This window comes from Fukomys damarensis, unplaced genomic scaffold (assembly GCF_012274545.1).
Source record: "Fukomys damarensis isolate Sample0158 unplaced genomic scaffold, DMR_v1.0_HiC HiC_scaffold_30, whole genome shotgun sequence".
NCBI classification, from domain to species: Eukaryota; Metazoa; Chordata; class Mammalia; order Rodentia; family Bathyergidae; genus Fukomys; species Fukomys damarensis.
The window spans coordinates 66,088,829-66,114,923 of record NW_022900942.1 but is presented as its reverse complement, the minus strand read 5'-3'; the positions used below and the strand labels follow the sequence as shown (position 1 = coordinate 66,114,923).

Below are 26,095 nucleotides of genomic sequence, written 5' to 3'. Positions count from 1 at the left end.
TGTCCTTGCGCTTGCGAGGCAGGCCACCGAACCGCTGAGCTAAATCCCTGGCTCCATCACTGTTAATTTTACTTGTGAAGAAAATAATTAAAAGTAAAGAAGTGACTGCAAAGAAAGACAGAAAATTTCCTAAGAATTTAAAAAACATCAAGTGGATCTGTCAACAAAATAAATTCTCCCACAATACCATGTTGCATCTTGAATCATGACCCTCGTGAGGTCTGAGTCACAGGTCAGATATTCCAGGTGCCAAGTCCCCTGGAGGGCCCGGGCAGCAGAGGAGGCGCGTGCATGCAGCAGTGATACAAGTGCTCCTCACGTGGCCAGTGACCTTCTCCTCCACCCGCTCTATGGCAGAGATGGAGTGAAGACCTCACACGGAATCTTCCAGGATGACCCCACACACCGACAAAACATTCTCAAAGATCTCCAAGTCACGACTCACTTCCTGCTGAGGATCTGATAAGAAACCAGGCTGGATGCCTTTGCACTGGTGAGGACGGATGGGTTGATGCGCTGCTGGACACAGGCAGGCAGAGGGGCGGAGGAGGGGCTCAGGCTGCAGGCCCTGACCAGCCAGACATGGCAGTAACCAGAGATCAGGGGTCAGGGAGGTTCCCTCCATGCACCTGCCCACTCCAGGTCTCTGAATAATGCGGAAATATACCATGTTCCAGGCCCGTCAGGAAGGCGAGAAGGACTGCCTATGGCCACAGCTGTTGTCATCTTAACCATACTGTTTTTGATTGCAAGTGGTACAACTCTGATTCATAATATAAATTTTTAGAGTACTCATTCTCACACATCATCCCTGGGGATTTTGGGGAGATCTGGGGTGGAGTCTGTATCTCTGCATCAAACATAAAAAAACTGCCTCCTCACTGTCAGGAAACTGCATTTTGCCCATTGAGCTAGTTATGTTGAAATGAAGAGAAACTTCACAATGAACTGCATGGCCCATACTGCAAACTCATCTGCTGCTCAACAACTTTAAATAAGGGGGTGTCATTTGGCTGGGTATAGATACACACAAGACACAAGGGAATGCAGCTAGTGCCCAAGATAGGCATTTTCCTTAACACCATGGTAAAACCATGGCGCTGTGCCACCTGCTGTATACAGGAAGCCTGTGAAACGGATTCCTTACAAAACAGCATTATTTACTTGATTCTTTCTTAAAGAGCTGGCTTCAAAATCAGGGGCTGGCTCAGGGTGCTGGAGTGCAGAGAAGATGCTGGTGCTGCGGAGGAGGAAGGAGGCTGCAGCTGTGCCGGCTCTGTAGACACGGGGGACGGCCCTCCCTCCGACCACGCACAGCCACGGTTAGCCTGCTGCTACTACCTGCCGCTGGATTCTGTTTGAATTTTGTTTTGCTTTTTCAAAATGAGATACTCTGCTAAACATTTCTTTTCTAAGGCTCCATAAATATCTCAGACATATTTAACATATGCAAGTTTTTTTCAGAGTTAGGAACCTATAATTTCTGCCTATGGAATGACATATATTTTTAGCTTAAGGAACAAAAGAATGTATTCTTTTAAGAATAGTTAGAAAGAAAGAGAATAGAGTAAGACGTTACAGAGAAGCGTCGAAATTGCTGTGTGCAAACAAACCTCCAGAAGGGAAACGGGGCCAAGCGTGAAGCCAAGCTCAGCGCACACAGGAGGGCTGCTCAGCCCGGGCAAAGCTGCTGTGAAGACGTGCGCCCTGTGCCAGGCGACCTCAGTCTGTGCATGCCCGGGTGGGCGGAGTGCCTACACCAGCTGCCTCCGCACTGCGCCCCTGGTGCTGTCATCCCCTGGTGCCACTGCCTAGACCGAGAGGTGAACCTTTTAGAGACGTGTGCTCACACTGCAACCCCAAACCCACTTATTACAAAGCACCAATGCTGCAATTAAACCCGAATACTGAGGTTTCAGTTTAGAAAAAAAAAATACTGATACATTAACATATTTCATTTTAAAAGAAATGACATCATGCCATAGGTTCGCCGCCACTGGCCTGTGGAGTTCACTCTTAATTACATGTCCTCTTCCCCACTGCCTCTGCTGCTCCTTGTACATCTGTCTTCCTGCAGGTCTCTCCAAAGCCCCATGGGCTCCACTCCAATCTGCTCTCCACACTGTCAAGGGAGAGAACTTGAAAAACGCAGCTCTGATTACATCATGAGATGAACAGGGCACAGACTTGGCCGTGTCTTTCCAATCCACTGATGACCCAGCAGATTAACAAGTGAGTAGCATATACAGCATGTGCATGCTGGGGGTTGAGGAAGAAGACACAGGCAAATTCTGGTTCCAAGCGGCTGTTTGGTCAAACTTGATCTACCGCGTCTTGGAAGACAGGCATGCAGACAGGGAGAGAGCAGCGGGGACTGACCATTCTTCAGAGACCTACAGTCAGGTAGAGGCCGAACTGTAACCCAAAGTGGTATCCTGCTTGTGGGCTGGAAGCTCACAGGGGCTGCCTTCTTTCGCTCTGCAAGGCTGGACACAGTTGGCAGGTGGCCAGTGCCTCCACCAGGACCTGGGACAGATCACCCTGAGGACAAGGATGCAAGCAAGACCGGACACACTTTGTTCTCTCTGTTTTCAGTCTGCCACCCTGAGCGCTCTGTGAGAGTGGTGACCTCATCTATCTTATTCTTCCCCTTCTTAGCCCCAGGCTTGGACCACCCATGCTCCTGCTGAACAGAGGCTCCTGAGGAGGAGTAGGACAGAGAGGCACAAAGGAAGAAGGAAAAGGCAGCCGAGGAAAGCTTTACGCGAGCAAAAGCCATCTTCAGATGAACAAGCCACGGTGCTTAGCTACTCTTCCTGTCCCGCAACTGTCTATCTTCCTTCCTCCTCTTTGTCTTTCAGATGATGGGCAACCATGGTGGGTCTGACAAGACGATCATAAGGTCAAATCTTTAGGAAAACAGTAACAATAAGGATTTGAGCCATTTAACCACATTTAAAGGATTTGTAGAACTTTAAACATTTTTATCAAAAAGAAAAGCTACTGATTTGAGAACACTTTCAGTATTTAAAATAATTTAGCAGCTATAATTTAAAATCTGATAAAATGAGCTTTTTGAAAGGTGTGCAAATTGATCTCAGTGTTCAGGGCTGTGCGATGACAAATTCAAAACCTCTGGTAAAGCTGAGTCTGCTGTCACATGTGACCCTTTGGTATGACAAGATGTCCACCATACACCTTGTGAAGACAGTCAGCTACAGCACAGCACACAAGGTGTCCTTGCCCTTTACTGCTCAGTGCAGGCAGGCAGGCGGACAGACAGACAAGTGGGGACCTACGTGGCAGTGCCTGAAATGATGGTCATCAGATAGCTGCAGCACAAATGGGTGGGGTAAGCTATCAGATCATTTGACTTTTTTCTTATTTTTCTGCTATGATTGAAAAAGTTGAAACACATGTATTAGCTCCAAAGACAAGTAAGCTGTTCGGGCTATCATTTAATCACAATGATTCCACAGTTATCACATGTAGTTTTTGATAGAATGGTAGTTCTCAAATAATAACTACTGCTTTTTAAAAATAGAAATGCCCAGGATTCAGGGTGTAGCTCAGTGGTAGCATGTGTGCTCAGCACATCTGAAGCCCTGGGCTCAATCCCTAGCATGAAGAAAAAAGAAGAGGAAGAGGAGGAAGAAGAGGAAGGAGGAGGAGGAAGAGGAAGGAGGAAGAGAAGAAGGAAGAGGAAGAGAAGGAGGAGGAAGAGAAGGAGGAGGAAGAGGAAAGAGGAGGAAGAGAAGGAAGAGGAAGAGAAGAAGGAGGAGGAAGAGGAAGGAGGAGGAAGAGAAGAAGGAAGAGGAAGAGGAAGAAGGAGGAGGAAGAGAAGGAGGAGGAAGAGGAAGAAGGAGGAGGAAGAGGAAGAAGGAGGAGGAAGAGGAAGAAGGAGGAGGAAGAGGAAGAAGGAGGAGGAAGAGGAAGAAGGAGGAGGAAGAGGAAGAAGGAGGAGGAAGAGGAAGAAGGAGGAGGAAGAGGAAGAAGAAGAGGAAGAGGAGGAGAAGGAGAAGAGGAGGAGTCCTGGTTATTCTCTCTTTAGGGGAATTTAGAGTGATGGTCATATACCCGTATATCTAAAAATTTCTGTAGGTGATTTTGCCTTGGAAGAAAGTTTGGCAACAAGGAAGTTCAAGAGAAAGGGTGCTATGATGGGTGCATGTTTTAGTGACTTTTTATTGTTGAGACAAAATTTCTGATACCCAAAGTTAAAGGAGGAAAAGTTTCTTTAGCTCAGTTCGTAGAGGTTTCAGTCCATAATTAGCTGGCTCCAAGACAGGGTGGTACAGCAGTGGGGCATTGCAGAGGAGAAACAGTATGTGGCAGTCAGAAGGCAGAAGGAAGCAAGGAGCAAGCTACAGGCTATAGTTTCATTCTCTCCCTTTCTATTGTATCCAGGCTACCTGCCTTGAGGAAGGGTAGCACTCACATCCAGGGTGCGACACTCTGAATCCTACCCAGAATTAGATCAAACCAATCAGTGGACTAATTCAGTAATGACACATCCTTAATCCCAGCATCACACACTCGAGTCAGCTACCTTTGAAAAAACCTCATCCATGACCAAATGAGGCATCTAGAAACAAACTGTTAACAGTGCATTTGTGGTGGTTTAAACTCAAAATGTTCCCCCAACGTCTCATGTATCTGAAGGGTGAATGGATGATGGGGTGCTGTGCTCATGGATGGATTAGTCCAGTGATGAGTGCACTGCTGAATGTGCTGTTACGGGTGGAGCCTGGGTGGAGGCCATCGCTGGGGTGTGGCCTGGAAGGGTTTCTTCTTGTCCCCAGCTCCTCTCCTGCTTACTGGGTGCCATGGAGTGAGCAGCCTTCCTCTGCCATATCCTTCCACCATGCCACTTCTGCCCCGGAGCAAGCTAACTCTGGACTGAACACTCTGGAACTGTTAACCAAGTAAACCTCTCCTCCTTTAAGTTGTAAGTATCAGGGGTTTTATCTTAGTGATGGGAAGCTGACCACTTCACATATGAAAGAGCTCATGCTATGCTCGGGTTTGGCTAAATATCCTCCAAAGGTCCACGTTAAAGGTTTGGGGGCCAGCCTGGGGTGCTGTTGGGAGGTGGTATAACCTTCAGGAGTGGGGCCTAGTGGACTCCAGGGGCCTGGGGTGTGGCCCTGAAGGAGATACTGGGACCCCAGCCCCTTGACTGTCTCTGCTTTCTGGCCCCTGTGCAGTGAGTGGCTGGTCTGCTGGGCACTCCCACTATGACGTGCCACTTCACCGAGGGCCCATAGCACTACGACAGCTGACCATGGACTGTAATCTCTGAAGCTTTGAACTAGAGCAAAAACTTTCCTTTATTTCAGGTGATGATCTCAGAAACTGTGTCACGGCGAGGGATGTCTACTAACATGCTCTAACTCAGACATATTTAAAATACAGTAAAGTCTAGTTAAGGAATGTCTTGACTATTTTAAAATAAACGAGACACATATGGTTCTGTAATGTATTCAGCAACTGTATTTACACGCCTGTTCAATTCTGCTCCACAGAGAATGATGAGATATGTTTCCAAGAGGGCTTTCTTATGTGATGTAGTAATGGCACCGGGAAAAAAAGGTAGAATGGGAACTGAACATATCAAAGGCAGCTCCTAAGGTGAGACAGCAACCCACTGAAATAAGAGCCCCAAACAAACGCTACTCATTCTCATCTGAAAATTGAACCAAGACCTTTACAGGAACAGCCTCTCTCTGGGTTGCAGTATACCCTTTTAAGGAAGTATTAAAAAGCTGAATATTTTAAGATGCCCAACAGCAGAGACAGTGAACCCAGGCACAACTGGATGCAAGAACATCTTTTCCTCTCAGAACCTCGCTGCGTCTGATTCCAGGAGCATCCTGGGAAATCGTAAGCAAGTGTATTCCACTAAACAACATTTCCAGGATGCATGGCAGCAGAGAAGCCCAGTGGCAGAGGCGGAGATATGGTTGCCCACTGCGGCCCCTCCCTGGCACTGTCATGAGACCCCTGCTGGCATCCAGCTCAGCCTCAGGGCCTTTCACGGCCACAGGTTGAGGCCAGGACCACTTCTGCACATTGTATCTGCTCCGCCTGTCTCTCCAATCCTTAGTTTGCCCTCCCAGCCCGGCAGGAGCCCAGAGTCACCTTTGCCTCTGGGAAATGCCAGGAGTCCCATGGTCGGCTCTTGGCCGACTGCATTCGTTTAACCGGTGCGAAACAACATAAGGACGACTGGTGTGTCTGGGGAAGATTAAGTCACTCTGACTCACTTTTTCCTCCATGGTGACTACCCACTGAATACAATTTTGGATATAACTTTCAGATCTGCAGAAAGGCAAAGATGTCTACTTATTTTGTTCATTGCCCGACATGCAATGTCTGAGGGGTATCTGACATGTGGTGTTAAACCAACTCAGCCTTTGAGTCCTTGTGTAGCAATTTCAACTCAACTGCTATGCCCCAAGTGTGTCTGCAAAGCTCAAATGACAGAAGCTTAAGCCCCAATGCCACACTGCTGACAGTCTGGACCTTTCAAAGACAATGAGGAAGGGAATGATGCCATGAGCCCAGGAGTGGGCTAGTACGGTAGGAGGAGATTCCTGATAAAAGAATGAGGACGCCTGCCTCCTGTCTCATAGGATAAAACAGTATTAGGCCTCACCAGAAGTGGCCCCAACTTGTGTAAGAAATAAATCTCAGTTCTTTGCCAATTATCCAGTCTCAAGTACTTTGGTACAGCAGCACAAAACAGACTAAGATACTTAGCATGTAAAATAGCTGTGAGCCTAATTTTGGAGTATACTTTGTACTGAAAACCTGAATCTCAGCCACTCTCAGTAGTCAACAGATCAGACCATGTTCCCACGAGTCAGACCGAGCTCTCCCCATTGAGCTGTTTTTGTGCCACCTTCCGTTTTTGGCCCATAAACGCTGCTTGACCATGTGGTGGAGCAAAGCTTTCTGAACCCCTGGGCAGCTGGACTTGTGAACATTCTTTTAAATGCTTCTAAGTTTAATTGCTTTTAAGTTATTATTTTGTCAACAGGTTTTCAAAAATAAGTCAAGTGAATAAAGAGGCACTGAAAACTTTGTAGAGCTAAAGAAGCTCCTTTTAGGCTGAGAAAGTATCACTGAAAGTCTAAGAACTGCTTCTTATACTTTTTAAAAAGGATAAAGTTCAAATCATTTAGCTTGTTTCAAAGGTATCAGCACACGCATGAATAATAAGAAAACATTCCCTCAGTCAGAAAAAAGTGAGAATGACAGAAAAAATATAAAGAGAAGTAAAGAATGATTGGGAAATAAGCATATATAAACACAAGGGTAGGTAAAAAAAAGGAAGGGTGCCACAGTTTGAATCTGGAATGGAACATGGTAGGAGGAAGTGAGGTCACTGGGGGTGTGGCCTAGACCTCTGTCCTTCCTGTTTCTTTGCTTACTGGCCACCATGATACCACCAGGCCTCCTCTGCACTGGACTCCTCCCATGATGGCCTATGCCACCACAGGCCCAAGGTAACAAGGCCAAGCAACCATGTAAAAGAACCTCTGAATCTGCAAGCCAAAAAAAATCCTTCCTCTTATGAAGTTGATTATCTCAGGTATTTCATCACAGTGACAGAAAGCTGGGGAAGACAAAGGGTAAAAAAAGACGGAAAAGAAACAGGTGTATTTGTATTTAATCTAACTCACAAAAAATAAGAGCTAAAACTGTGAGCAGGGCTTGAGGATACAGTGAAGGACATGATAATCAAGTCTGTTTGAGTGGAGAGGACTGGCAGAGAAGAGCAGCTTGCATTTATGAGTAAAGTGGACTTCCTTCAGAAGGTGACAGACCTTGATCTTTTCTCCCTGACTAGGTGTTGGAGCTTTGCTAATCAGAGCAAAATCCTTCATGAGTAACCACTGGGCATTCTGCAGTGATCTCCATGTGGCCTTTCTCTCGCCCTTCTAAGTCAACAGTCATTTGGACGTTCAGAAGGTGTCACAAATATCATCCTGTTGTTGATGATGGGCCTTCCTTCCCCTTATTAACAAGGATAGCTCTCTGGGGATAAGTGAAGGGTTGAGGACAATGTTCTCTATAATGGGAGGACTGAGGACTTAATCCTAGGGACATGTACTTTCTCAGTGAAATTAAATCACATTGCTGTTTCGATACTGCATGAGTAACTATGGGAATTAGAAAAGGGACTTTAGAAGTAGTAAATCTAACTCCCAACCCCGAGGCACTCATGGAAGATAGATGCTCACTGACCTATTTTTAGGAATTGCAATAGACAGAGACACAGGCTCCTTTGTTCCCAAAATGAACTTCTAGATTCTGTCCAACTGTATGCTCTTTCTCTGTCTTTATTATACTGTCATACAATACACAATTCATTAGTTGCTCAAAATACAGATGAATTCCCTCCCCTCAGGAAACTTAACAATATAAGCTCATAAATTTTTAAACTTCCCAATTTGACCCTGGATGGACTAAACCTTTAATTTTTAATACTCTTTGAGTATTGCTTCTCTTAATTAACAAGCAAAGCCTTTAATGGTTAAAATGCTGCCCCCCCCCGCCCTGCATGGTCACACGGTGAATGCAAGCATGCCTGTCCTTCATCTTCAGTGTGTCTGGGATGGGAAGCAAGCAAGGAAACGTGGAGCAGCAAGGGACAGATGGCGCGTCCATTCATCTCCTTCCTGTTTTCAGCAAGAAAACCCCACTCTGCTTGTGAGGCTGTCTTTACGCCAATGCTGCAAAACAGAGATCCCTGCAATTCTCATTCTGAACTTTGTGAAACCCATAAAACTACCGTCAAGATGTCCGCTGGACTCAGCAGGCTGAGCCAGGCCACCTTGCTGAAGGCTACTCCTCCTGTAAGTGGAGTATTAGCACCAACTATAGCTAGAGTTCACCGGCGCTGAGCACTTGGCCTAAAATGCTGGGAGGTGAAGACCTGAAAACAAGAAAATTATATAGTGTCTAATTAAAGCCCCAGTGTAAGTGCTGGAAGCTGCGAAGTGGGCATTTAGAGACTGCCAGGGTGATTATACAGTAGCACTGGCATATTTAAAAAGTGCACATCCTGGAAACAAACAAGAAAATGCAAAATAATTACACACTAAAGCTTCTGGAGGAATTTGAGAGTCTATTTTTTTTTGTTGTTGTTGTTAAAACTTCCAATACACAGCTTTTCTCTCAATCTGTCCAGTCATAGAAGAGTATTTATTAGTTCCAGTTAGGACATTTTGAAAGCACAAACATTGTTTCCTTACTTTGGATACCACAGGTCAGTGAAAAACTGAGTAATATTGCAAATTAATTTTTCTTGACTGTGGTATAACGACCATAATTAGCAGCAAATCTTTTTGCTCTATTTGCATGTGCTGACTTTTTCTTAATTACTCTGCAGTCTAATTATGAAGCTCCATCTACAGAACTCACAAAAGCCAGTGAGGCAGAAAGCAGAAGACGGTGGATTCCACTTGCTGGATTTACAGCTCAGACTCCTGGGGTAAACCAGTCGGAACAGACTCCATCCGCCAGGGCATTAGCATGTAAACAGTGTCACCTCCAGGAAGACGCAGGGCTCCTAGAGGCCGCGCTAATGGAAAGTGATATTGAGTTTGCTAATTCAGATAACGGTGCGCACACTGCCTTTTCTCCAAAGCACGGAGACTGTCAGAGAAACAAATGCGTGGTCCATGTTGCAATTAATTTGATTCTTGTTCTTTTAAGGCTGTACTTGTAGATTTAATTAAAGCTTTCACATACTGGGCACATTCAGGAAGGATGTGAATTTAATGGCTGCTTTTGAATGAAAGCAGCAGTAGAAGCTATGACTGAAACAGTAACAGGCAATCATAAGGCGAAGATATTTTTAATAAGAAAGTATGTTCCTTCTCACTCAGGTAGCAAGTCATTTTTTATTTTAATAAGAGAGCAAGCTGTACTTTGCGTACACACACTTCCTCCCTCTGCCTCCTGGCCATGGTCTCTGGGCTAAACACTCCTCCCCTCGCTCTCACCGTGGGCTAATACTACCTGGTTACTGATTTCTTTTATCAAATTAACTGTAATTCTTATGCTGTGAAACCCCAGACCCATCTCTCCTTGCTCTTATAAAATCAATCCTAATCTTGTTTTGTAAACAGACTAGTACCTCTTGTCTAAGAGCAGTGCACATGCACTAAGAGGAAAGGAAAACTGGGGGACGGGTCTGCCCATTCCAGGTGTCCTGGAAAATTATGTGGCTGTCCCTGTGATACGCCAGCAGCACACACGCCACCACCCGTGCACTTTTTGTATCTGAACATCCCACCCTAATTGCCATCTCCTCCGTGATGTCTTCCTGACTTCTCCACCTGAAAGCACATCTCCCCTCTGGGCTGGCAGTCATTTCCCAGGTGCCGCCCTGTCCCGTCATCTGCACCCCAACCCTCTGTGTGGGTGTGGCGTGCTTCCCACTACACTACAGGACCCCAGGTGATTCTGGCATGTGCTGTCCCTACAGCACCAGCTCGGTGCCCTGAAGATGTAGGCGCCCCACGTATTCATTACGCGTGTGAAAGTCTCTCCCCTGCTCCTAATCACCGACCTGAAAGCGGTCATGCAAAGCAGGAGGAAGTTGTAAAGGAATCCCAAACGCAGACAAGGTGTTCCTGTGCGTGTACATGAGAGAATTATGCATGCACACACACAGGCACAGGGAGTGGTAACAGTGCCGAGGGAGTTGGCTCTGTCTCCCTCTAAGACCAGGCCAAATGGCATTCATTTCATGACAGTCTCAAGGCACTGGCAGAGTCAGCACCTCAGCACTGTGCTCCTCTGATTCTTCCTCCCCTTCAGCTGGCTCTCCTGAAGGTGGGCACAAATATTTCTGGGTTCCAGCCAGCACCCATGGTTCCAACCTTACTCAGAGTTGGGGCTCTCTTACAGGCAGGAACGGCTGCAGCCCATCCAGCCCTCTGGGCAGTGGTTCCTGTACACAGTAAGGACCCCTACCATGGGGAACTGGTGGTCCTGATCCTGAGCCTCCCATTCCGAGCCACTGTGTCTGGAGAGATGACTAAGACAGTTCCTCCTGGAGCATCCCAGAGTGCTCTGTGGCAAAGAGTCTTGGAATGACGTGTCTTTGTAGCTGAACACACATGAATTTCCCAAGCACTGAAGACCCTGCGCAACTGAGGGGCTGTAACAGCAAGGCCACCAAACAAAGGTGGGTGAGCTGAACCTCAACTCAGTCGCAGAGAGCGGGTGAGACTCTAAGGCAGGGAAGTTCACACACAGGGAGAGTCAGGTTTATCTGTATGACTTGTTTTCTCTCATCCATCCAAGGCCGAGTGACAAGAGGGTAATCATCTGAAGTTAAGTGTTGGCCCATCCTTTCTAAGTTTACATTTCTCCTTTAAGGCAATGGAACAGTGTGGACGATACAAGGGCGATCTTAAGTCTTTAGTACTAGAAGGGAGCAGCAGAGGGCAAGATCAGATGCACCGGAAAATGCAATTAATAGGTTTCAAACTTTGTTTGCTGCCACAGTGTAAATTCCATATAATAATTTCCCTTAATTGAAGGCTTCCCATCTGACAAGCTGCAGTGTATCTCAGGGAATTTAATTAATTGTTCAAGAGCTCTCTTCTAAGTGTTACTCGATTTAACTCATCCTCTGCTATAAAGGTCAGTTTGGAATATCAGAACCCTAGAAGAATTTCCCAGATCGATCCCGATCCTTTCTTCCTGCGCTGTTGTTGGAAATGGGAATGCAGCACGAGTGTACCTGGTAGAAGTGCAGGGATTTTCAGAAGATGAACACTGGTCAGTAAAGCAAGCCAGAGTGACTCTGTCCCTCTTTCCAACCTCCAGGTTTAGTCCATTTTCCCGGGTAATCAGAGCAGCCTGGGCTAACCCAGGTCTCCCAAGTCAAAGGGGCACAGGAAGGAAAGCCATGGACAGCAGATGCCGTATCCTCTCCGGACTCCAGTTCTTTTACCATGTCCCCAGTTTGTGCCCTCCCGACAGAGGCCCAAGCTGTTATTGAGCACCATTTCCTCATTTCTCATAGCCCTGCACCCACTGCAGACCAGTGGCATCTGGTTCAATATTTCATTAAATCCTCCTGAAAACTAACAGTTCAATCTATTACAAAACTACAGTTCCTGAGCCACATAAATTACCTCGCGGGCCGTGGCTGCAGCAGCAGCCATCCAGCCCATTTGCTTGGAGACTTTTAGAGCCACGGAGTTTCTGCACATTGTGGATGCCAGAAGCGTAACCCATACAGGCCTCTCACACAGCAAACACTGAAGTGTAAAAAAAAAAAAAAAACTTCCTTAGCAAGAAAAGGTTATTTAGGCCTGAGATCAATGAGTCCTGCATTCCGCCTTAATTACCCATGAACTGAGTGCGCACCGTCTTGGAGGTTTTTGTCCGGCCACTCCTCTTGCCTAAGCATCATCCAGGCTTCTCTGGGGCCTCAGCAATGACCAGAGAGCATTTTATCAGATGGCCCCGTGGAAGGCTGCACTCCACAGGAAATCTGCAGCTCTGTCTGCGGCGGGGGAAGTTACGAGCAGAAGTCAGACAGATGGACAGCTTCACCTCAGACGGGTCGGCGCTCCCCACCAGCAGCCAGTCACCCCACCTCGAATGTCGTTGTCACTTCACAAGTTTGAGAAGCTGGGCACTTCATGGCCACCTGAAGCCTCAGGAGGCTGCGGTCTCACCTCTTCTACTCCATTGGGGTAGTAATGCCAGAGCCTGGGATGCTTCCAGGGCCGGACGGCGTGGACATCCGTGCATCAGGAATCCCTGTAATTTGCTCCTTTAGTGAGTTTCTCTGCCTCCCCCAGGCAATGAGTGTGTGATTATCTGTGATGATCATCAGAAAAGTAGGCAAATCTTTGCACAGTACTGCTATGGGCCCCACACAGATCAACTGCAGGCCTACGACAGCCTACGCGTCCTAACTTGAGGGCGGCCTTTTTCTTTCTTGAGTGAGTATAATCCTCAATGTCCACCGCACAGACAATAATAAAATAAAGCTTTCATCACAAGTTCTCAGCTACTCACAAACTGACTGCCTGATGCTTTGAGGAAGCAAACTGTGGCGCTGGCTGCGATGATACGGCTGGCAGAGCCACCGTCACTCGGGACTTTTCCAGGATGGGCCTTTTGTCCGGGCCTTGGGGCTGGCCACAAAGGAAGGCTCCGTGCCTGGTGGAAGGAGCTCATCTGACTCCCCGTGGTGACGAGGGCGGCCTCGGCTGAGTCACGTGGCCCACACATCGTCACAGAATCATTGAACACCGCACAGTTAGAGTCACCAGAAAGCGTCCCGTGCACGCGATCTGTGCAGAAACTGTAAATCTGGCCTTGCAGCGGTGGGTCCCTCCTCCCCATGCAGCACCTAACACATCTGAGCTGTGGGTTTTTTGCCATCTACAGAATGAGAGGTTAGGGAAAGATGAACTACAAGACTCATCCAGCTCTTGAAATTATATGCACTTTTGAGCCTGCATAATCTTGTGCATCAAATGCATTCCAAAGTGTCAGAATGAAAAGGAGCATCTGCACACTAAAGCAAGGTTCCAAACATTTCACATTGTTGTTCCAGAAATAAGTACTTGTTGAAAAAAATACACCCAACATTAAAAAAAAAAAAAATCACATTTAAGGCAATTAGTATCCATTCAGCCTATATGAATATATATGCTTAGGAGGCAAAAAAAAAGTCACACTAGAATCAGCCCAGGAGATTCTCACAGACTACAGACACACACAGACACACACCCGCAGAGTTCGTGTCTTGGGTGAAATTCTTCCCAATTCTGTGAATTACAGGGAATCTCATGATAAGCTACAGATTAGACAGCTGAGGTTTTCTCCTTGTTGATAATGTTGTTCTGAACAAAGGTGCACGAGGCCTATTACAGTGTTCCAAAATGGAGTCAGCAATGGGTGCCTCCCTCAACAGAACTGTTACATTTCCCTCCACCCCTTGTCCCCGAAGAGAGACTTCTGACTCATCTGCTAAGCGATTTTCTGCCTGACTGAACATTTCTGATGACAGACTGTTTTGGGCTACGTTGCCCAATGTGTCTGTGATATACGGAACAGGGCTTCCCCACTTTGCTTTATGGGGGGACAGAAAAGGAACACAGGACACCCGGCTCTCCCTGCTCGGTATGGTGTCTTGATGGCATTTATCCTTTTCTGTCTCTATTTCCGTCCACATACTCACAGCATTTCTTTACCTAAGGAAACTCTCTTATGAGGGCTGATGTGATATTTATAGAGAAATTTAATTCTAAAGTCAAACAGGAAGGCAATATGTTCTATTTAACTTCCTGCAGCGAGTCTGGGAAGAGCTGCTGCGCAGGATATTCTAGTGACTCTGGACCTCGGGCAGGCCAGTCTGCTTCTTCATGGACACCCCTGATGCCAGGCCTTCTGTGCTGTGGGTCAGGGCCTGTGGCACAATGGTCGGCCTCTTGAGGGCCACCGCTGTGGCTTTGATTAAATCCGGCTCCAGAAAATTTAGTAAGAGAGAGCTGGATAGTCCCAAACTCGCTTTGTTCCACAAAATTCAGCACTTTTCCTCTATCTAAATAATTTGTGATTATCTATTGTTTTAACTAGATCTTTTCTATCCTCCACTAACACAAATAATTGAGTGTTGATTCTACTTCTAAAGGAAACTTTAGAAAATAGTTATTTTAAGAAAAATGAACATGAGACTGACTTATTTTTCTCACTAATGAAGAAACTGTCTACAAATTACCAGATTTAGCAAATTTGCCAGTGAATGAGCAAAAAAATTTAAAAAGCCAGAGCACTGCAGGCACTAAATGCAGTCTATGTGTTTATTTTTGTTAGTTCAATTTTACATATTTATGAAAATACCTCAAAGTCTATTTTCTAGAAAGTACAAAGGTGTTACAAAGCCTCCCTACAGTTTGCTTATTACTTAGTTCTGGCTATCACGTGGCCTGGGCTGCAAGCAAGACTTAACATGAAAATCAAATGGTCTGGCGTAAAAATAAGGTTAGCTGTGGTAAAAAATGAAAACGCGTTTTTCTCAAATGTATTTAAAAATATTTAATAGTTTTCAGGATATACCTGTCAAAGTAATGCTAATACTATAAAATACTACTGAAGTATATGACAAAAAAGCATACTAATGTTATACTAAAGCATCCTAAATATTTTTGACTGAGTGCTAGAAATACACTGTATTTTTTCCCCAGAGTTGAGCAGCAGAGACCACTTTCTGCTGATGATGCTAAAGAAAATACTCAGAACCAGGAAGACCATTTAGCCCCAGCGCCAGCCCAGACGGCAAGGCAGAAGTCCCTCTGAAGGCTCCTGCGTCACCAGGAGGGAGGTTAGCTCAGGGTCAGCTGCGATACTATGTCCCAGGGTCAGAACCTTAGAATTGCCCTGCTGCATCCGCCTTGCCCAGCTTTCTTTCCATACACCCAGGGGCCACGCTGAGCTGCCGGGCTCATAACGAAGGGCCCCGGCCTGCATGAGGGGCCGTGCCTGGCTTGTCAAAGGCCTATCGTTATATTCCACTCATCTCCAGACCACAAGAGCTGCCCTCACCGGTAAGTGACACTATGGGAGTCGGCCCAGTCCACAGACTGCAGCCTCCTCCCTCAGACCTCATAGGCACAGAAGGGACAGGGGATGAGAACACAGCTGGGTGTGGTCCCAGGTGTTCCGAGTCATGCAGGTGAGCCCGGCCAATGAGGTAACGGTGGGGTGTGCAAGGCCTGGCCCCTCAGACAGGGCGGTGTGCACAGAGCAAGCACAGGTCTAATCCTGCAGGACACTGGAAAGCAGGGGCTGGAGGCTGCAGGATTCTGGGTACCTAGGAGTTGGTTCATGGATAGGAGGGGCCGCGAGGCAGATTCGGAATGTCCCTGAATCTCATGGGGCTCAAAAACCATGCATGTAAAAGAGATGGGCCCTGGAGACCCCAGCCGTGTCCCTATCCCGTCCTTGCAGGATATCTCCAGCCGACTCTGATGCTTCTCAGAGTCTGCGGTGCACTGCTGCTCTGCGTTCTGACCTAGGTGAACAGGGCCTCGTTGAAGGCCCCCTCCAGCCACTGCACCTGGATCTGGGTGCAATTTTCCTCTTTCTCTAAATGCATAAGGTGAGAAGCATGGGCTACTGTGCACTGTGCAGGCCGTGGACTTTCCCCAGGTCTCCTTCCGCTCACTGGGCGGAAATCAATTCATCTTTTTCTCTGTCTACTCCATTCCAACTGAAGAACCACAGGAGTTTAGAATGGCGGCTGTGGAGACTAGGCCTCAGGATTGAACACTCAGTTCTGCCACTGCCTGTGCTACTTTTCTCTTTCTCGGCTTCCCTGGAGCGTAAGCAGGGTGTGCATTGGAGTTGTTCCCAGGCCTAACTGGAAGGAGTCACCAAAACCCAATCACAGCGCCGGGGTGAGAGCCGCTATTGCTTGGCACATCCTTGGCTAATGCCACCACTGTCATCACCACCCCATTAGTAACAGTCTAATCCCGCGCTCACTCACAGACAGGCTACTGCCAATTTATACTACATAAGGCCAGTTTTGTTTTCAACCATTTATTGATTTGACATCCTAGCCATCTCTTCCGTGAAGAGGCTTATGAGGCAGAAGGACAGGCTCAGAGAAATTCCTTACAGGTGCCATGCACAGTCTGTCCCCACACAGGGTAGGAAGGGGAGATTCCCCCACCGGGCACTGTCCTCTGTTACAGAAAGGGAGCTGCAATCCACAGAAACGTGTTTGGCAGGAAGCTGAGAGCAGCAAGAAAGAACACGGCCCGAGGGCCGTGGCAGAGCTGGCGTTAAAGCGCTTGCCTAGCACGTTTCCCCAGCACTCCCCTTCTGCCCATATAGGACTTGCTCTGGCCTCGGGAATGAGACAAACAGGTCAGGGAGAGTCCAGCCTCTTTTTGGAGCTGGGGGAGGACCTTCCACGGAAGGACGTGCTGGCTCACTCACGCATACAACACACGGCACATGCAGCAAGCCTCGCCTGGGTCAGAAAGGCCAGTAACAAAGACGACCAAGCCACGGCCCCTGCCCGCAAGTTTCTAGTCTGCCAAGAGCCTCCACGTCTGCTCTCTGAAGAAAGGCAACGAAGAAACAGAACTAGAGAACATGCCGGGGTCCACAAGGGAAGCTTCGATTAGCCGGGAGGAGCCTGGGCCTATGTTTCAGGCTGAATTTATTGCCTTTTCACCAAACCTGTAAGACCAACACCACATGATGCTGGGGTCCACACAGACAGCCCCGTGGACTTGACTTGATTTGAAACACGGAGCCACCAGGGCGCGGCAAACGTTAGGACTGTGTGGCTGGGTGGTGTGTGCCACTGTCATTACCAGTAGAGAAGCTAAAAAACTGACAGCCGTGGAAGCCACCGGCTTAATGTGACCTGTATTTCAGCCTCTGGAATCAGAAAATAATGGGGCAGAACCCTCTGATCTCTGCTCTGTGGCTGTGACGGTCAGGTACCGGCACAAGAAGTGGGTGCCCCTCTGGTGGTTCAGCTTGGGAGCCACCCGCCTGGCTCTGGGGAAGGAAGTCACACGCAGCCTGGCTTCCGCACCGTCACCGCTGCTGGAAGACTCCAGGGAGCTCTCATCAGCCTGGGGCAACCACACAAATCCATCTCGCTGTCAGCTGAGCCATGGACGCCCCGAGCCAGGCCATGTCTGACAGCACCATGGTGACCCTCGACCACAGTGCAGTCCGTGTCCTTGCTCCGAGGCTTACTGCCAACTGGAATGGCCAGGGTGGTGCTGAGAGTTCAGAACCAGCTACCGATACAGAAACACTGTCATGAAACACAGAGCACTACCTTTCATCACCTTTACCGTTTCAGGGGTACAGTTCAGTGACACTGAGTCCATTCATATAATTGTGACACCACCGCTGCCCACCTCTGGAATTCTTTGTCACCGGAAACTGAGACTCTGCCCCCAGTAGACACGAACTCATTTCCTCCACTCGAGCCCCGGGTGGCCCATTCTGCCTCTGACCCCGAGTCTGAGCCCCGTGGTACCTCGTAAGCACAATCCTGCCATCCTCCCGTGCTCGTGACTGGCTTGTCATTGACCGGAACGTTGAGATGCACCCTGTCACAGCTGGGTCAGAGTGCTCCTCCTGGTCAAGGCCGAATGCCATTCCACTGTGTGTACGCCACACGTGCATCCGTTCACCGGCCAGAGGACACCTCGGCCGCTTCTACCTTTTGGCCATTTGAGTAATGCTGCCATGAATACAGGAATAAAAACAGCTCTTTGGGGCCCTGCTCTCAGGTCTCTTGGACTTCACTTACTTAAAAACCATAGGGCTGGAATACTGGGCCCCAGGGTATTATCCTTTTCATTGCATGCACACCTACAAAAAGGACTGCATGTTGCCAGAGAAATATGTTTAAGAGACTGTGTTTTCCAAATCACAAAAGTCGTGATACTAAGCTGAACTGGAGAACCCCAAGATCTAATTTTCCATATTCTGCTTAGTTTCTCTCTTAATTTACAGATCTTTCATTAGGGCTATTTCATTTACCTTTGCTTAATATGATTTGTTATTTATTCAGAGGTGCAGTTAAACTGTTGCAAGTTCCTCACATATTATCACTAAATTACCAGTGCAACATCTGAAAGAGAAATGATTGCTGAGTGCCCTCGAGTTAAATTAAAAAACGCTAAAGCTAATGCAGTGGTCAGGGTGGTAATTAAAGATGTTTCTGAGATTCAAAATTTTATAAATCATAGAACACATGGTGTTTAGGAAATGGTGAGCAACGTCATTTTATGTCTCGTGTTTGGAAAAGTGCCTGAAAATCAGCGGAGGGTGCTACGCTGAACACGATCAGGTCTGTTACTCCGACCTTTGGAACCGTGAACTTGTTTACAGTGCTCATTAATCAGCGTTCTGTTTTCAGGTCAGTTTCTCCCCCCTCAGAATGATTAATCCCTTCTCTTGGATACTTACAACTTTGGCTAAAGCAGGTGCTCTTTATATCACTGTGGACCATGAAAGAAGAAAGGCACACGATGAGAACCAGTTACTTGTGCTGCTTTGGTAAAATACTGCCTGCCCTTGGTTGGCTTCCCTGGAGGGTCATCGCTAATAGCAGGTGGATGGCTAGAGAGCAGGACACAGGCTGTGCCCCACCACTGGTAAGCTGGGGACTGACATGTGCCGCTCTTGGAAGGGACGTTCAACCAGAGCACTGAGTCTAGTGAGACAGGGTTTAGAGAATCAAACCAGCACTCTGGAGTATCATGCTATAAAAAAGAACGATGGTTTGGGATTTCATGGAGGTTTGGGACAAGAGGAGCTGTCTGGGAATCCCAGGGGGTGGGTCACTGACATCGAGACACCTGTAAAGCAGTAAGGCACAGGTAGTTCCGCAGATGCTGACACTCAGCCTGCCCAACCCAGGCCCCTGAGCAGCTGGGGATCTAAAACTGAGTATGGTGCGGGCCTGGGGCACAGTGAGCAGCCTTCAATGGTACTGGCATTGGCTGAGGGAGGTGGCTAGGCTGGAGTGCTGGGTTATGTGAGACTTGTGTGACGGCTGCAAGATCTGCTTCAGCCAAAAGCCAGGACCAAGCCAGGCCATGGGCTGGACACTGGGCAGCACAGAGAGCTCAGGGCCCTAAAGATTGGCTAAAATTTGTACGGGACTAGGCAGAAGGGCACTGGACACACAGTGGTCCCTGGCTGTGCAAGAGGGATGGTTTCCAGGAGCCCCATGGAGACCGAAGTCCACAGGTCCTCAAATCCCTTGTATAAAGTAGCACAGCAGCTGCCTGTGAGGTGACTTATGACACCTGCTATGGTGTGAATGCTGTAGGAGTAGCTGCTGCACTTCACCATCTCAGGAATGATGACAAGGAAAAAGTCTGTACAGATGCAATGATTTTTTTCTTAATATTTTCAAGCCACAGTTGGCTGAGTCCTAGATTTGGAATCTGCAGATGGGGGAGCAACTGTATCAATATATCACTGCTTTATTCCTAGATGATAGCACTGTGATAATTATTACTCATTTTCAAATCCAGCAGCAAAGAGAACCTGAAATCAACAGGCAGGTGAGGCAGGAGCATAAGCTTCGGGCGATGGCCACAGAAAGAACGAGCTTCCACAGCGCTGTGAATGGTGGAGAACAAAGCAGGCCGTGCTGGACAGGGCTGGGCATTCGAGTGAGGAGTGAGTAGGACAAGTGTGTCAAGATTGCCGAGGACAAGGCGGCCTGGTGGATGGGCTGGGCCCGGCCCCAAGGCAGCATGAAGGCCACCATCGGGAGGATTCTGGCACCTGTTCCTCCTTGCTGGAGACAGTGCAGGAGCAGGACTAAAGGCGGTGAGATGTCAGGGACGGCATTGCTGCCCATGTCCCCACCCCTGCAGGCAGCAGACTTGGCCCCTTGCTAGCTCTGGCCTGACAGTCTTGGTCTCCGGAGCATTTAGGCTGCCCGCCAAGGTCACACGCCCTCAGAAACTTCCAGACTCGGGCCAAAGCCCAGCGCCTTCTGCTTCTGTCTCTGCAGAGTGCTTTCCTAGTCCCGCTCCCCGGCTGAGCTGAGCCCCCGCACAAGGACCCCAGCGGTGGAGGAGGGCTAGAGAACCTGCTCTGTGCTCTTGGCCTTGGCACCTGCAAAAGGCCCGGCCTTGAGGAGGGGCCACTGAGCTGTTCCGTGTCAGGTGACGTGTTCCTGCTGTCGACACAGAGACCCAGCCTGGGTGTGCCACGGGTGCTAAAGGATGGGGGTCTCCACAACAGAGGAGGCACGTGTGCAATGGGAACAGACAGGAGAGGCGTCCAGGGCTCAGATGCTCCCAGATCACGCGCATAGCTAGTGGAGATCTATTTGCCAGGCCAACACCGTGTACATGTTAACTTGTCTTCTTCTCATACTTGATGATGTAAGTTTTATTATACACTGGGTATTTGGGGGAAACTGAGGGACATAAAGCCAGGGACTTTGCCCAAGGTTACCAGGTAGGAGCACACGAGTCCTTGCTTTCATGTGTCCCTGAGGCCACAGTGTCTCCCAGGAGGAAGGCCTGGGCTCACTCTCCTTTCCCCATAAAACCTGACACGTTCCCACATCACTAAACGGCACAAAGGACAGCCCATCCTCCGATGGTGAGCCACCAGGAGTGAACTTAGGAATGAACAGACGTCTCAAAATATGCAGACACAAAAGCATTTAAAAGCAGGAAACGGGAAAAGATAGAAACATTCTCCTCTGAAAGCTCCAAAAGACCAAGGTGAATACTGCATGCTGGTAGTATTTCAGATCGCTGCAGTGGCAAACAGCAAATTCAAACGATGCAACGGTAAACTAACGAGCCGAGGACAGTACTGCTCTCCACCACTGGCTGCAGAAAGCACCTGAGTTGTACAGAGCAAGATGCGTGTGTGAGTCCCTGTGGCAGGGAACTTAAGAAGCTGTGGCAGAGAATTTAAGAACCAGACACATCTGCATTTAATGTAAGCTCTGCCACCTGGCACCTGTTGCTCTGGGTTGGCTTCCCGAACTTCTGAGCACTTACGCTACTGTTTACCAAGCCCCTACGATGGGCACATGGCACGTCCCTACAGAAACAGCAGCAGGGGCATCAGAGTTCACACACGGGTCCGGCTCAGAGAACACCTCACAGTTCAGTTATGCTTCTCCACAGTGGGGGCAGGAATGGAAAGCCAGGCTTGGGAGGCTCTGAAGCCATGGTCCCCGCTGTTTTCTGATGGCTTCCTGCTAACAGCTGGGAGACTGGCACCTGCATTCCCCAGGCTCTTCCTAACATCGTCTTCATGAAGTGCCATGGAAACCCCTAATGGAGCACAGGTACACGGGCCATTGGGCAGAGCCTGGGTTAGCACCCGACCCGAACACATCCAGGCTGGAGCAGGCTCAGTACTGGTGGCCCTGCTCCTGCCATGCCTTCTGGTTCTCAGCACCTAGACACTGCAGAACAGGGCGGTGGGCAGGGGAGGTGACATGTCCCTACACAGCCATGAGCACATGCGGCCACTTCTGAGCACCCCCAAGCATGTGCAGGGCAGAAGGTCTCAGCATCCGGGTATCATGTATGTGGCTGCGTGCTAAGTGCACACATTTCATCTATCGTTTAGAAAGAAATGTCTGCCTGGGACTTTCTCCAGGTAGTTTCCGGAAGTGCGAATCAGAAACAAGACTGAATTAGGCATCCGGGCTGATGTTTTCTGCATGTAAGACCTAGCTGCCAAAAGGAAGCATCGCATCTCCTCTGTAAACAGGCTGAGCAGGACCGCAGCTCATGTCAGCTCGCCTCCAGCCGCCCACGTCAGGCGTCTCTTGGAAAGCAGGGCTTTCATCTCATTTTCCCTCTATCTTTTTTTGTTTTATGTCTTCAGAAATATTTCTCATTTTCATTGGGAGTTTCTTCTTGGTAGTGCTAGCATTGTTTATAATAGAATGGGTGCTAAATATTTAATAACTTGTGCTTCATTTGTAAAACGTACATCTGCTACAGCACAATTTGGAAAGCAGAGGGGGCACTGTTTCAAGATTAAATTAGTTATCTTTATCAGAAACTGTTGTTTATGTCATAGAATAGGTACCAGTTGCTATTTTGCTCAATAATTCATATCTGCTTAATTATTTCTCAGCAGTTGCAAGCTCTGCAATTTCTAGATAACACAATGGCCGAGACAGGTTTATTGTAATTAATACAAATGTTCTCCAACCTATAAAGGATCCACAGCAATTTTCAAAACAAAGTGAACATAATTAATCATGTTAAAATTGATGGTGCTTATATACTAAATTCTGTCAAATATGTTATTGTGATAAATTATTCTTTAAGAAAAATGTTGAAAATGTAAGAATTTTCATTTTATACAATTATGTTTAATTATACACAGATGAAATATGGTAAAAATACCTCCTACTCAAGTTATTACATATTAATTTTGAGAGTTTATCACCATGTGGCTGTGTGTGAAACATTTGTTTTAGATTTTTATCTCACCTCTCCCTTAACATTTCAGCATCAGGACATTGCATTCTCAGAAGAACATATAATTTTATAATAGGGAATATAAGAAATCACTTTGTCTATGGAAAGAAAAGTATAAGCCTTATACATTTTTTTAAAGAAAACCTTAGAGTCCAGGCAAAGGCTACACGGATTAACGCCCATCAACAGAAAGCCACCAGTCACTGATCTGTGAGAGGTTCCTGGGGCCGGAAGCCAAAAGAAGCTAAGGGTCGTGTGAGCTCTCCTCAGTACGTTCCATGTCAGTGCTGCTGCACAGGTTTTACCTTTTCTACCAGAGGTACACCTTCAGCAGCTGGTTTTTATTGAAGGCTAGTCCCGCAGACAAAATGTTAATCTAATAACCGACTCCGTGTCCCAACAGGATGCCAAGTGCTCTCCTGAGGTGCGTTCTCCTGCCTGCTCCTCTCCCGGTCCCCAAGCCCCGGAGACAGGATGACAGACACACACTGCCGGCTGCTTCTGCTGGGACTTGAAGAAGCACCGCTGAGCCTGTGGGGCCTGTCCTAGTCACTGCGTGTGCTTGGGCTGCTTTACTCAGCGCTGTGGGCAGAGAGAACAGGCTCAGTGTATTCCCACTGGCGGGGACTCCAGATGGGAAACACTTGGCTCCGCCTGGCAAACATGGCTCATTCTGCACAGCGATCTACGCCTGAGCTGGTTCTCGTCCTTCCCCTTTCTCACCATCTTTGCTCCATTCCCCACCACTTCTCTTTCACAGAAGGCTTCCTGCAGCATCCTGGGAAACAAGGCTAAAAGAACAATTCTTGTTGACCAGCACTGGCTGCTCCACGATTGAAACAGGCCGCAGCTTATCAGTGGTGAGCAGTATGTTTTCACTCTCTGTCTAAAAGACTGCCTCTCAATTTGGGTAGACTTCAGTTTTGGTGAGAAACCCTGAACAAGCATAAGCTCTAAACATGACAGTGCATGCACGTGACTGTCAAGGCCTAAACTTCACCAGTGTCATGGGTGTGGTACATTGGCTCATCTGCCTCGTAGAGAACATATTCTTTGTTTCAGAAAAAGCAAGTCCAGCAGCAGCATGTGCTGTGAGGACAACACTTTTAAGAGTACTGTGTAGCAAATGATCATGTAAAATCTGACAGGATTTAGGCGTTTACTCTAAAGTTACATCAAGACCATATGTTACCAGTGGCGACTTCTCCAAATGCATAATTTATAACATAACCTCGGTGACTACCTGAGAGACCTAGGTAGAAAAATGAATTAATCCAGCAGAAATAGACCCTTGGAGGATTAGACAGCATTTAGCTAAGGTCACAAGGGCAAGTGGATTTCGAATTTCAAGCTATTCCTCATAGACAGCTGACTAGGTGACACAAGATCCAACATATTCTTAGAATTTACAATAAACCTCGATAAAATTTTCAGTTTGAATATCTAGGCATGGAAAAGCTTGGTTATATGACCAAAAAAAAAAAGACCAACCACTTAGGGCCACAAATTAGAGATCTACATAAACAAGGAGATGAAGAATAGATAAAGAATAAAAAGAAAAAGAAATAAAACAGAATGAAAAGGAAGAAAGAATTAACAATGAAGAGAGCAATGAAGCAATGGGTAAATAGAAAGAAAAAGGACCCAGGACATAAAAGCCTCACAAAGTGCTGAGGTCCCAGACCAGGGATGCACACAGGCGAGACTAACACTGACCCAGAGCCTAAGTGCACAAGAAGGTTCATAAACGGAGGGCAGGAGCAGGAGCACCGCAGCTGCACACTGACTGTCCCCTTACGGGTCGCCGTCACCCGAGGGCCCGGCTTACCCACAGCGCTCCTGTCCTTCTCTCTACAGTAACTGAGTGGCTTCATCCGCACCCAGAGGTTCAGGTCTGAAATGTGGAAGATACTCAGAAACGGCTGTTCCCAGCCCACAGCAGCTCGGCCTGTGCTAGGGAACAGCTCCATTCAACAGACGCTTGAGCCTGGAGAGTGCGGCGCCGGACCCTCCTCCACCCGCATTGCAAAATTGTCCTGGGTCCTCCTCTGAGGTCCACCTTGGTGGCCAATGATGTCTCTACTCTCCCAAGCCCAGAGCGAGGTCCCTTCTGTTCCTGCCCTCTCCGGACGGCTACTAACATGCAGCCCCTGGACAGTTCTCAAGAGGCCCCCTCTCCGTTCAACTCCTCTTCCTGACCGCAGCTCCTTCCCTCCCCACCTTGCCCAACTTCCTAAGAATCAGACCGCGCTGTCACCGGCATAGAGATGGGGGAGCCGGTCCCTCCTCATCCCGTGACCAGACGGGACTCACACGGCCTTGCTCTGCCCACGTCTCCTCTCCTCCTCCCTCCCAGCTCTCATTCACCTCCCAACTCCACTCATTCTTAAATTCCAGAGAAGAGAGCCGAGCCCCGCGCATCTCCTCTGGGAAAACCTATCACTTCTCTATGTTCAGATCAGTCGTTCTCCTATGAATTGATGATTTTATGATTAAGTGGGGTCTTAGTTGTTCCCATAAAAGATTCTGGATATTTTCCAGGTACAAAAGGTAAGAACAACTTATGATTGCCAGTTCTACGTCCTTGCCACGGCGACCCCCTGCTAGAGGGAGCTGTGTGAGACTCTTCAGTTGCCCCGTGACTTGTCCATACACAGCCAGTGCTGCCCTGTGTTCTCCTTTGGCTGTTCCTGGATTTCTCTTTTTCACGGATGATGTGCTCATTAACCAGATGTCTTGCATGGTGCCTGCCTACAACATGGACTCCATACATTCTGTACTTTCTGTCACCACCTTTACCTTCAACACAGAGTGAAGGAAGCCTTCTTCCCTATTTTCAAGACCACTGAGGCCAACACCACGTATGTACTGAGGACTAATGATCTCCTGCTAGGATGTGACTTCTGAAGCTCTCCAGAGCTGCAGGTACCACCCTGTGGGGAGGCACTGTTCCTCCATGATTCCTTTGTACATTCCTTCAAAACTGCAGCCATTCACTCTACGTTTCTGGCCCACACCATTGAGTGCTACTTGATAAAAAATGTTAACCATGGCCGTTATGGATAGGCCCTGACCCT

At 47.9% G+C, this 26,095-nt stretch overlaps 2 protein-coding genes across 10 annotated transcripts in view; one reads left to right on the top strand and one right to left on the bottom strand.

Annotated features, from left to right (window-relative positions):
- The window catches only part of Ptprm (protein tyrosine phosphatase receptor type M), a 608,602-nt gene that overhangs the window by 186,190 nt on the left and 396,317 nt on the right, over nt 1-26,095 (bottom strand). The window lies entirely within an intron of this gene.
- Nucleotides 7,438-9,882, top strand: LOC104872397. 2 transcript variants are annotated; one of them, XM_010638653.2, is made up of 3 exons: nt 7,438-7,511; nt 8,614-8,864; nt 9,401-9,882. In XM_010638653.2, the coding sequence occupies exons 1-3, from the start codon at nt 7,493-7,495 to the stop codon at nt 9,737-9,739; spliced, it is 609 nt and encodes a 202-aa protein (XP_010636955.1). In that variant the 5' UTR covers nt 7,438-7,492; the 3' UTR covers nt 9,740-9,882. The 2 variants fall into 2 exon arrangements, 1 of the variants encoding a protein (XP_010636955.1); XR_783145.2 differs by lacking the exon at nt 8,614-8,864.

What these genes read in the sequence shown, in the direction of transcription:
- LOC104872397 (XM_010638653.2), top strand. An exon ending in TGCTGAAGGCTACTCCTCCT is followed by an intron (nt 8,865 to 9,400) that starts GTAAGTGGAGTA and finishes ATTACTCTGCAG; the next exon opens with TCTAATTATGAAGCTCCATC.